Source organism: Neofelis nebulosa, chromosome 11 (genome assembly GCF_028018385.1).
Source record: "Neofelis nebulosa isolate mNeoNeb1 chromosome 11, mNeoNeb1.pri, whole genome shotgun sequence".
Lineage (NCBI taxonomy): Eukaryota > Metazoa > Chordata > Mammalia > Carnivora > Felidae > Neofelis > Neofelis nebulosa.
Genome location: NC_080792.1, coordinates 16,796,568 through 16,807,900, shown reverse-complemented (window position 1 = coordinate 16,807,900; position 11,333 = coordinate 16,796,568). Strand labels below are relative to the sequence as shown.

Sequence of the window (11,333 nt, the reverse complement as noted above, 5' to 3'; positions counted from 1 at the left end):
CCGGTTCTGCCGAATCAAGACCTGAGCCCATGGGGTGACAGCCAACCCCACAGATGGGACGTCTGGAGGTGACGAGAAGGAGCGTTCACCCAGCTCTTGGTTCACAAGCTTTTAATTTTTTTGATGTTTATTTTTGAGAGAGACAGAGTGCGAGCAGGGGAGGGGCAGAAAGGGAGACACAGAATCCGAAGCAGGCTCCGGGCTCTGAGCCGTCAGCACAGAGCGCGACGCGGGGCTCGAACTCACAGACCGGGAGATGGTGACCTGAGCCGAAGTCGGATGCTTAACCCATTGAGCCATCCAGGCGCCCCTACAAGCTGCTTCTAATTATACGTGGAGTAGTCTCCCAGATTTCCACGGACAGTGATTTCACCCAGAGGATTCTGTGCCGGAGGCCGTGTGTGGCCGTCGTGTGGGTGCTGCTGGGTGCAGGGTGCTGGGTGGGGGAGGAGGGGAGGGGGGTCGCTCCTGCTGGCACGAGCTGGGACTGGCTCTCAAAGCACTTTTCCTTCCCAGAACTTCTCAGTTTGTAATTGCAGATTTTTGTACTCAATTGATTTTGCCTGGAAGGAGGATCCTTGTCTGTTTTGCCGGAGTCCCAGGAGGATGGGGATTAGGACTTTGTTGCTCCCTGTTGTGTCTGCTGTGCATAGCAGTGTGCAGCTTACAAGTATTTGAGAAATATTTGAAGGAAAATGAGATGTATAGATATAGGCCCGCTATCAGGGTGTTAAAGGCCCCCTGCGGAAGTGTGCTTAAAATCTTGGAGGTATCCTCCCTTTATGAAACTCCCCCATCTTCCCCATGGCCTAATTGATAACAATTCCCCTGTTCTTGTCTTCACATAGGGGACTTCAGCTACCAATTCATGAGGCTTCCTGCCCATCCTGACTTTTTTTTTTTAGGTAGTCAACCTTTTCCCTCCTCCAAAGGCAGCCTTGTTTGGAATTCTAATCCAGAATCAGTTGAAAATGGAGTTGATCGCAGTGGAATGGGAGTATGGGGTGGAACTCTCACAGGCCTCCCCCCTTTGTGAGCCCCGAAGGCCTCTCCAATGGTCCCCAGAGATTTCTGGTTTGACAAGCCCACGCTGGGGGTCCTAGAGGGTCCTCTCCAGCTGGAGACATGGGCCTTGGAGACTCAGATTCAATGGAACCTGGGCCTTTAGACCTTGACTCAGACTCAGATGTTGGGTCCACACTCAGACCCCAACAGGCGGCCTGCCAGAATGCAGGGTCCAGCTCTTGGGAGAAATGTCTCGATCTCCTTGTATTCACCTTGTAAAAAGACAGCTCAGTTCTGCAAGACGGGGAGTCAGTACAAAACACAGCACAACCACGTAAGAAAAATAACTTTGTTATTAAGCATATATAATCTTATCAAAAGTACTTCATAGTATCACATCCGTAACTGTTCCGATACTAGCTCAGCTGTTATATAGACCTGTTATAAATAATGAACATGGCTACTGAAGTACAGGAGTAATCGCTAGGAAATAAAAAACCATCGTGACACATTAAATCCCCAGGGCACATGCTTCAGGATCTAATAATGTTCAAGTCTCAGGGGGATGCGTGAAAGGGTCTTTCCTTCTTCTTTGATTTCCCTAAAGCAGTAATATTTTTTGAAGGAGCAGATGAAGTCCAAGATTTTATGCTTTAGCAATCAGTCATGGTTTTTTTTTTTTTTCCAAATGGAAATTGTTTTTTGATTTGTTGTGAAATACACATGCTGACCATGCCAGGAAAAATTTCATCTATTTCCCTGAATTCATTATTAATAACTTGAGACGGCTCTATTCTATTAGTTGTTTGGCCTGGATTCCCGTATATAAATTTCCTTTTCAGGAAGGTTATCGGAAAGATGTCAAGGTTGCACAATGAGGCGGCTGTGTCTCTGACAGGCTGGAGTTGAGGAGAGGAGGAGGGGCAGTGACCCCCAAAGTATGGTGAGGGATTTGCTCTCAGCCCAAGGAGATGCCTGGTGCTTAATTACGGAGAATATCTCCTTCCCCTGCCTGTCTGGAAAAAGCGATCACGAGGCAAACAGTTGTGAACCCTGGAAAGGGAGCATGACCAGTGTCCCCTTCACCCGATATTTGGTGGGGTAATACTCCTCCCTCCATGCCAATGTGTATTTATTATTTACCTGTATGAACCCACCTGAGTTCATAGAGTAGAAATGACTTCAGTTGGTCAGTTCACTCTGTAGCAGGTGTTGGACTTAACAGAGGACAGAGAAGACAGCATTGCCCTTGTGCCCCCATACTCTTTGGCCTGGGAAAGCATGTAATTTCTCCTTCTGGAATTTAGGAAGGGAGGAGGGTTTTCCTAAACTAAAATGGTGCCTTCTGTGCACTATTTTCAACGGCATTATTTTTATTCCCACTGCTTTCCAAAAAGAAAAGCAATTATTAGGTCCTATTCTAAGTTCTAGTCATCAGGGTGCAAAAAATGAAAGTCAGTATTTCGCTAAGGAGTTGAGGAGGTGTACAAAGATCTTTTTCCCCCCATAAAACATGGGGCGGCTCAGCTAAACGGTAGCAAATTTTATCCCCCGTTAGGTTTTGAGAAGCCCCTGTTTTACATAGTGAGCTTTGGTTTTCTATCCAAAACTAAAAGATACATTAGGATTAACAATGCACTATTAGGTCTTATTTTTGAAAAGTACAATTTGGACCTACAGAGAACTTTTTTAGTCCGGGGGAGCAGTCCATGGTTTTGAAAATCTGAGGATGAACAATTATTTTATAAGCTGATCTAGCAGACTGAGATCATACGACACAGGTTATTGTGTGTTTGGCTAGAGAATATTATCTAGTCTCATGAATCCCAACTATTCCTTCCTTCAGTTCATTTTTTTAATGTATTATCCTAGCCTCCCGTCAAACGTGCTCTTCAGTTGTATATTACGAACATTTGACAAAAAAAGAGACATATTTCCAAACACAAATCCTCATTTAAAAAAAAAAAAATCAAAGATGGACCTAATCATTTCTCATGGAGCCTGTGCAGAATTTTCTTTAGCATTCATCCATCCACACCCTTTAAATATTGTGTTCCACGAGCCGGCAACGTTAAATGCTTTCCAGATGGGAATCCACGGCCGCTCAGTTCAGCTCTAAGTGAACCCGAGGTTGGCGAGGCCTTCTGCGGTGAAGATGGGACTCCGGAGAGACTGGGGAGCGACAGAAAATGCTAGAGAAGGCGCACTGAGAACGTGTTTGCTTGTCGCTGTAACTTTCTGATGGACCGTCACTGGGGATTTTGCAGCAGAAAGAAACAGTGGTGTTGAGGGTCCGTGGAAACTCCAGCCACCAGCTGACCGACTGGAATCCCAGGGTTTTAACTTGATGGCAACAGGGGGAGGGAGGCTCTTGTCACTTGAGATTCGCGCACAGAAGCCCTGCCTATCGTTCTGGAGGAAGAAGACGGAAAGATGGAACGACAAACACCAACAGTGGCTTTTAAAGAAGCTTTCCCAGGAAGATAGTTCTGTGGTGGGTGAAAAGGTGATGGAATGAGTAAACACACCCTTCCCAGAAATACAGGGACAAACTGCAGGGTGGGGAACAGGAACCCCAACATGAGCAGGCGTGCGTGTGCCAGCGAGCATCTGTGCGGGTCCACGCCGGGGTGAAGGGCCCCGAGCAGGTGGCCGCCTTTCCACGTGGTAGATGCGAACATGGACTTGAGGAGCCCCGCGTGCTCCCCATCAAAACCAAGACGTTCCCCCAATGATGTTCCAAAGCAGAAAATGCTCCTGGTCTCTTCAGCACTGCTCTCGCTCCAGTCTCTATGGAACCAGAGGCGGCCTTTTTCTGGAAAGGCTCGCGGCTGTGCGAGCAAACACAGACTCAATGGCGCGTTTGAGAATACACCACTTTCCCAACTGCTTCCCGCATTTGCTGAGGAAGGGGAATCAAGAAGGGCTGTAAGAACTGGAACCTGGACTAAGTTATGGAAAATTAAGGAAAAATGGGAAGAGCGGGAAGCAAATTTCTGCCAAACAAGAAAAACTGTTATTTCCCTCTGCATCCAAGAGAACTTCTAACAGCGTATCTGTGTTGGCAAGCTTCACCCGCCCCAGACAAGGACTTCCAATTCCCAATGATGGCATATTTACTTGCCTTTGCAGATTCAGTGGGGTCCCTGCCTGAGGCTATCCTTCTCCTTCCCCCACAACCCAAGTGAGCGACCTCCTTGCAGCCTCTAGCCCCAGTGCACACCGATCCAACAAGGATCAGGGCGTAATGGCACCTTCTGGGCACCCAGTCTGAGCCTGGCCATTCAGTGCGTCTCCCTAAGGGTCAGCCACCCTTATTTAATATCTGTGATTTACTGAGCAAGCCCACTCATTTGATCAAGCAGCTTTAAAATGTCCTGGCAAAGCCCATTGTTCTAATGGGAATAAGGGTTCTTCATTTGTTTACTTTGTTTTGAGAAGAGTTTTTACTCCTATTGCTACAAGCAACTTGCAGATATGCAGGGCATGAACCCTTAATGGTCATATTTGAACTTAGAATGTGGCAACTTATAGGACAGTAAACATAGGACTCTAATTTTTCTCCATTTTCCCTAATATCCGTTCCTACTCCATTCCCTCCTTTCTTTAATCAATATTGGGAAACGAGGTTGGATAAGAGAGTAGAACATTTAAAATATATTAGACTGTTAGATTGACAAGGAAAAAGAATTATCTGCCAAGGTAAATATACATTATTGCCTTCCCATTTTAATTGAAGCAGCCTAATTTTGATACTGAGTGATTACTGATTTTGGACACATATCCATCTATATATTTTTAATAAGTAACCTCACATTTTCTCAGAACTTACCTTGCCACTTTTTCCGTTTGGATATTCTGCTAAACTTTAAGATACCATGAGAGTACTTAACTCAGAAATCCAGAAATTCCTCAGTATGAAGGAGGGAAAGTTCCAATGTAGAACAGCCAACCCCCAGCACCCGCCTCCCCCCTCCCCCCCCCCCAATGGCTCTTGGAAGGAAACATGTAATTAGCGACTTACTCCCTCATGTCTCCGGCAGGGGGACTGTGAGAACAGTATTTGGAAGAAGAGGAGGAAGGAGGAGGCAGGAAAAGAGCTCAAGAAATTAAGAATGTATCTTTTCTAGGTCTCCAGTTTTTTTTTTTTTTTTTTTTTTCTGTATATGACTTAACTGCAGGTGAAAACACTCTTTGCTCCTCCTTTGGCATGAAGATGTTAGGATGGGCTAAGGATAAAAGTCTCTGGTGGGTCCCAAGTCTCTTGTCTCAGTTGTTTTTGGGTACTCGTCTCCAGAGCTGAAGCCCATGGCTTCCGGAGAGCTGGAAAATTCCTGAGGTAAAGGGAACTCCTCCGTTGAAGAGTGCGTCCGGTGCCCAAACACCTTCTCCTGCAGGTCAGCGATGTCATTGCGGATGTCGGCCAGCATCAGCAGCAGGAAGTCAAAAGAACCAGGGGGTCCCTGTGCACGGGGGAGGAATCAAAGCCAGAAAACCACACACTCAATCCTGTGCCAAGCCATGGCTTCCGTGGGCTCTGTGACTTGCCACTCCCCCTGCTTGGTGGCAGCTGTGTGGCAGATGACTCTGTGTCCCAAATGGAGCAAACGTAACAGCTACTACAGTAGCCGGGTAGGGGGCGGGGGGGGGGGGAGTTCTTAAGATGGTCTTCTAATCCCTTCATCTCCCCTACGAGCTGTGGCAACACGCTCACCTCTCCTCTCCTCTAACTCTCGGCTGCCTCGAATCAAGGAACAGAAGAACTCTCCTACGTTGCCTTCCAAAGAAAACCAGGAGATACTTATGAAAGGGTAGAGCAGTGGTTAAGGGGTTGGGGTTCTGTTGGGTCTGAATCTCGGCTCTGTGGCCCGCTAGCTGGTCTCGGGCAAGTTACCCCACTTCTTCGGGGTTTCACCTCCCTATCTGTAAAATGGGGATGATAACTGTCCCAGTGTCATGGGGCTTCGTAGGGTTCGTAAGTGAGGATTTACGTGAGTTAATACACGTAAAGGGCTTAGAGCATCACAAATGCTCAAAATGTTATCTTTTAAGTAAATGAAACCGTTAGAACGTCTCTAAGGATCGTTGACTGTAATGCCACCAGACTGAAGGTGAAAGTATGCTTGTAAAGGCACCCCTTCCCCATTGACCAGGAAAGGTCCAAGGACTTCCTAATCTTTCTATCGGTTGGACTTTTATCATTATATATAGCGTTTGTTAAGCCTCAATTTCTACACGGCGCTGTGTGGGGCACAGCAAGATAACGTGTGAACAAGCAAGGTCTGGGCTTGTTAGCGGCTTGCGGTACAATCTTTATTACCCCGCAACGTCTGCTGCTGGAGCTCCCAGAGAGAGCAATCTCATCTGCAGAGCACTTGGTGGAGAGTATTTTGACATTAACCGATGCTCGCTCGAAGGGTCACAGCTCAGACACTGCTTGGCAGTGCACAGGGGGAGGGACATCCGGGGGTGCTAAGGATGGCCAGGATCGGACGGTTAAGAGGTGGAGGTGTTGGCACGGGGACCCAGACCTCCCGCATCCAAGCCAAGGCTGTCTTTTCTTCAGAAAGGACACTGATCTTTCCAATAGCACTAGAGTTGCCTGAATTTTCTGTCCTTTGGAGACTGACTTTCATTTCTCGTTTCCCAGACACCACTTGTATATCCCAGCTCATTTACTCTCAAGAGATCCCCAGCAGCCCTGCGTATCTCTGTACTTTTCTGGGAAGGGATGGTCCTCCGATCTGCTCGAGTTGCAGCGGCGGCTAAACTCTTACGTGTTCAGGGTTATGACGGCACCATCAGATGTTTTAGGACATACTGGGAAACAGGCTCATGGCATGCTGGTTTTTGTTTGTAACCTTAAAAGAACACCTTCCGGATAAAGATTAGCCACGATAAAAGAAAACTAAAACAGAAGACCGGTGTCAAAAATAAATGCCAACCAGCTGTTAAAGTCCTCCGTGATCGCCCTCCTAACCACCGAGTTCTGTTTAGGTAGGCTCAGTAAAGGCTGGAAGGGGCTGGCTTCGGCTGGTAAGACCAACCTGTAGCCCCCCCTGAGCTACGTCCCTGAGGACATTCCCCCTGGGGGAGGGGGACGGGTAGGGCTACTTACTGGCGACCCTCTGGGTCCGGGTGCTCCTCTCTCTCCCTGCAAGCAAGAAGGTCAGATTAGCTTTGTGGACAGAGACCACGTGGATGCCACCACCACCGGTCTTCTACTTAGACCCTCACCGTAACCATTGCCCTGCACAAATGACAAGTGTCCCCTATCAGAAACAAATGGGAGCTTGAAGCTCGGCTCCCGGGACTGCTCATTGGAACAGATCTGCTTGGGGCAAGTGTCTCTCATTCCGATGTCCCCCCGGGGCTGTGTATTTCCAGACCAAATCTGACACGAGGAATGCCTGTGTTCCAGGCAGTGTGTGTGTGTGTGACAACTTAGAAACTTTCTAAAGTAACACACCCTGCCTTATTTGCGAGGCAGGCGGCTCTTGAAGCGAAACCCCCACTTGCACAAAATGCAGCTTTTCCTGTTCTTGACTGTGTCAAAGAATGGGGACACACCGCAGAGCCCCACGAAAGAACACTGGCTAAAGAGTAAGACATGTGCTACTATGGCAACCCAGCAGCTTGTTTAAAATTTATAGGGGTGATCTTCCTTTTTTCATTAAAAAATTTTTTTTAACTTTTTTTTTTTTTTTTTTTTTTTTGAGACAGAGACCGAGCGTGAGTGGGGGAGGGACAGAGAGAGAGGGAGACACAGAATCCGAAGCAGGATCCAGGCTCCGAGCTGTCAGCACTGAGCCCGACGTGGGGCTCGAACTCATGAACCGCGATATCACGACGTGAGCTGAAGCCGGACGCTTAACCGACTGAGCCATCCAGGTGCCCTGGGGTAATCTTTCGCAGGGATGGTTTTGGTTGTTGTTTTTGTTATCACAGGTGTTTGCTTTTTAGATGTCCTTTCCAGCTTTGGGGGGTGGGGGGAGATGTGTCTCGATTTTGCTACATGCAGAATGGGGACAATAAACAGTGCTTGAGCTTTACTTGGTGCCTGCCCAATAGGTTGAAAATGGGAAATCTTAAGCTTGTAAGGACCACTCATCAGACTTACCTTAGAGCCGTCTCTTCCTGGTGCACCTGGCGGACCCTATAAGACACGGGGATCTAGTTGAAGGGGAGGAAAAAAAGCACGGGACAAGAACACGCCTTCCCCAACAGCAGCAAATGGATGTCTGATAAAGTACTGACCACAGGGCCCCTCCGGCCTTGCTTAATGTGGGACAGATCAGGAGACGGTCCCATGGGTCCCATGGAGCCCCGTGGGCCGGGCTGCCCGGGAGGGCCTGGCATACCGGGGAAGCCTGGGCTCCCCTTAGGTCCTGGTGAGCCTGTAATCAGAGAACATCTCATTAGCTCCATATCCCATGAAAAGGACAAGGGCTCTGGCCGACAGGAGGGTCTGGGAGCCCTTTACAGCCATTTCTCTTTGCAATCTGCCCTGCGCCTTCTGACATCTCCACTAAGGTGCCCTGTAGGCATTTTAAACTTGACGTGATCAGAATCCTCAATCCCTTATGCAATCGTTGTAGACCTTATTTCTCCGGGGGCATCTCAATGCCTCTTCTCTGCAAGAGAATTAGCAGGTTACATCGTTGTGTACCATCACAGTATAAATATAAGGTGTATGTATATATCATAGATATATACATTGGCTATATATCAGATATAGACGTATATGACTGTATCCACATATGCAAATCCACAACACGTATACTCCATACAGGTGTGTGTAGTTGTTTACAGATACCATTATCCTCTGAATGTCCTACGGTTTAAAAACTGGGAGATTTCTGGGATCTGTTTGAAAACAGGAAGAAGTAAAGCCTGGACTGCGATTCTCCCACTGGCACACCTGACCAGAGCTGTACACAGGGGCTGCCCCTTCAAAGTGGGGCTCTGCCCTCTCTGGTTTAGTTTCCTCCCCACTGCTCACACCCTGGCTCTGCATTCACCTGTGCCTACCTGCCTCGTCCCTGTAGACACTGAGGGTTTTGCTTTGTTTTCTAATTCTTTTCTGAGGCCTAAATCGACAGAGCACTGGGAGTATATGGAGTTTAAGAGCGAGCTACAGGACTGCTTTTGTGCCTGCTTGATAGTAATTGTATGAGGACCAGAATGTGGCCTTACTTATCATGGAAGCTGACGGGGACGTGACCTACAGGCCTCATCTGTCTGTAACTGCAGACACAGAGAGTTGTAAACAGCCACTCCGGCTTGGGCGGGGCCCAGTGTCTGTGACACAGTGAGGGAGAGCCTCACTGGCTCCTGGGGAGCGTGGCTGCTAAGTTGTAGGGCAGCGCTTGGTGCAGACTTCACCTCTGCCCCGGATGTCAGCTGGGGTGGGGGGAGGGGGGGAAAGGGTGTAAGCTCTAGGAGAACCTTTTTTTTTTTTTTTTTTTAAATTGCAGTAAACGCCATATGGTATGAAAGTTACCATTTTAACTACTTTAAGATGTACGCTTTAGTAACGTTAAGTACATTCACATTGTCTTGCAACAGATCGGCAGAACTTTTCATCTTGCAAAGCTAAAACTCTGTGCCTATTGCCAGCCCCTGGAAACCACTATTCTTCTTTTTTTCTTTTACATTTATTTACGAGAGACAGAGTGAGACAGAGCGTGAGTGGGGGAGGGGCAGAGAGAGGAGACAGAGTCTGAAGCAGGCTCCAGGCTCTGAGCAAGCGTTCAGCACAGAGCCCGACGCAGGGCTCGAACCCACTAACGGTGAGATCACGATCTGAGCCGAAGTCAAAGTTGGATGCTCAACCAACTGAGCCACCCAGGCGCCCTGGCAACCACTATTCTGTTTTTGTTTTTTAAGTTTATTTATTTTGAGAGAAAGAGATGGAAACAGAGGGAGAGAGCAGCAGAGCCCAATGTGGGGATCGAACCCACAAACGGTGAGATCATGACTTGAGCTGAAAGCAAGAGTCGGATGCTCAACCGACTGAGCCACCCACGCGCCCCCACCATTTTACTTTCCGTCTCTCTGAACATGACCACTTTGGATACCTCGTATTAGAATCATATGGCATTTGTCTTTTTGTGACTGGTTTATTTCCCTTAGCCTAATGTCCTCAAAGTGTATCTATGTCATAGCATGCAGCGGGATTTCATTCTTTTTAAGGCTGAATAATACTCCCTTCCTGTGTATACCACATTTTTGTTTATACACTCATCCACTGATGGACGCTTGGGTAGCCTGGTTATTGTGAATAGTGTTGTCCTGTATTCAGGCAAGCAAACATCTCTTTGGGACCTTGCTTTTGATTCTTTTGGATATTATACCCAGATGTGGGATTGCTGGGTCATATTAGTTTTACTTTTAAATTTTTGGGGAACCCTGTGTTCCGTAGTGGCTGCATCATTTTACGTTTCCACCAACAGTGCACAAGACTCCCCTCTTCACAGCCTCACCTACGCCTGTTCTCTTCTCTTCTTGATAGTGGCTATCCTAAGGGAGATCCTAATGGATGTGAAGTTTCGGTTTGCATTTCTCTACGATTAGTGATGTTGAGCATCTTTTCATATGCCTGTTGGCCGTCTGTATATCAACTTTGGAGAAATGTCTATTCAAGTCCTTTGTCCATTTTTATATCGAGTTGATTTTTTGTTGTTGAGTTGCAGGTTTTTTTCTATTCTGGATATTAACCCCTTATCAGGTGAATGATTTGCAAACATTTTCTTCCATTCTGTAGACTGCCTTTCACTCTGCTGGTTGTACACCCTGTGACGCACAGCTTTTAAGTATGATGTAGACCCCTTTGTCTATTATCCCTTTTGTCATCTGTGTCACACCCAAGAAAGCTGTGCCAAATCCATCATCATGAGGCGTTTCTCCTATAATGCCTTCTAGGAATTTCATAATTTCAGCTCTTACATCGGGATCTAGAATCCATTTTGAGTTAATTTTTGTATATGGTGTGAGATGAGGGTCAAACTCCATTCTTTTGCATACGGAACAACAGGAGTTTTAACCTGTTTTCAGCTGTAGACTCTGTGAGGGCATGGGCCATGTCCGAATCGTCAGCACACTCGCGGAGTCCTGGGTACACACAGGCTGCTTAGTAAATGTTTTACATCAAGTGAGCACACTGAAGAGGGTGGGCTGATTGCTGTGCGATAATTATTCACCGGCTATCTCAAATGCATACAGTAATACTTCTGGAAGATACCTAGCTAGCTCCTACTATTGACAAACCACAGGGACAGGATGGAATGATTCTCATGCACTGGAAAACAGAGCAAGTCAAATGTCAG

General features: G+C 47.2%; 1 protein-coding gene across 2 annotated transcripts in view; it reads right to left on the bottom strand.

Annotated features, from left to right (window-relative positions):
• Positions 1-1,340: 1,340 nt before the first annotated feature.
• The window catches only part of CCBE1 (collagen and calcium binding EGF domains 1), a 232,388-nt gene continuing 222,395 nt past the window's right edge, over positions 1,341-11,333 (bottom strand). Inside the window, exons 8-11 of one of the 2 annotated variants that reach the window (XM_058691924.1) lie at positions 8,263-8,402; positions 8,126-8,161; positions 7,124-7,159; positions 1,341-5,468 (exon numbers count right to left, since the gene is read on the bottom strand). In XM_058691924.1, coding sequence (XP_058547907.1) covers positions 5,235-5,468; positions 7,124-7,159; positions 8,126-8,161; positions 8,263-8,402 — 446 coding nt within the window. In that variant the 3' untranslated portion in view covers positions 1,341-5,234. Of the gene's footprint in view, positions 6,478-7,123; positions 7,160-8,125; positions 8,162-8,262; positions 8,403-11,333 lie in introns of both variants that reach the window. The other variant, XM_058691925.1, reaches the window with a different exon arrangement.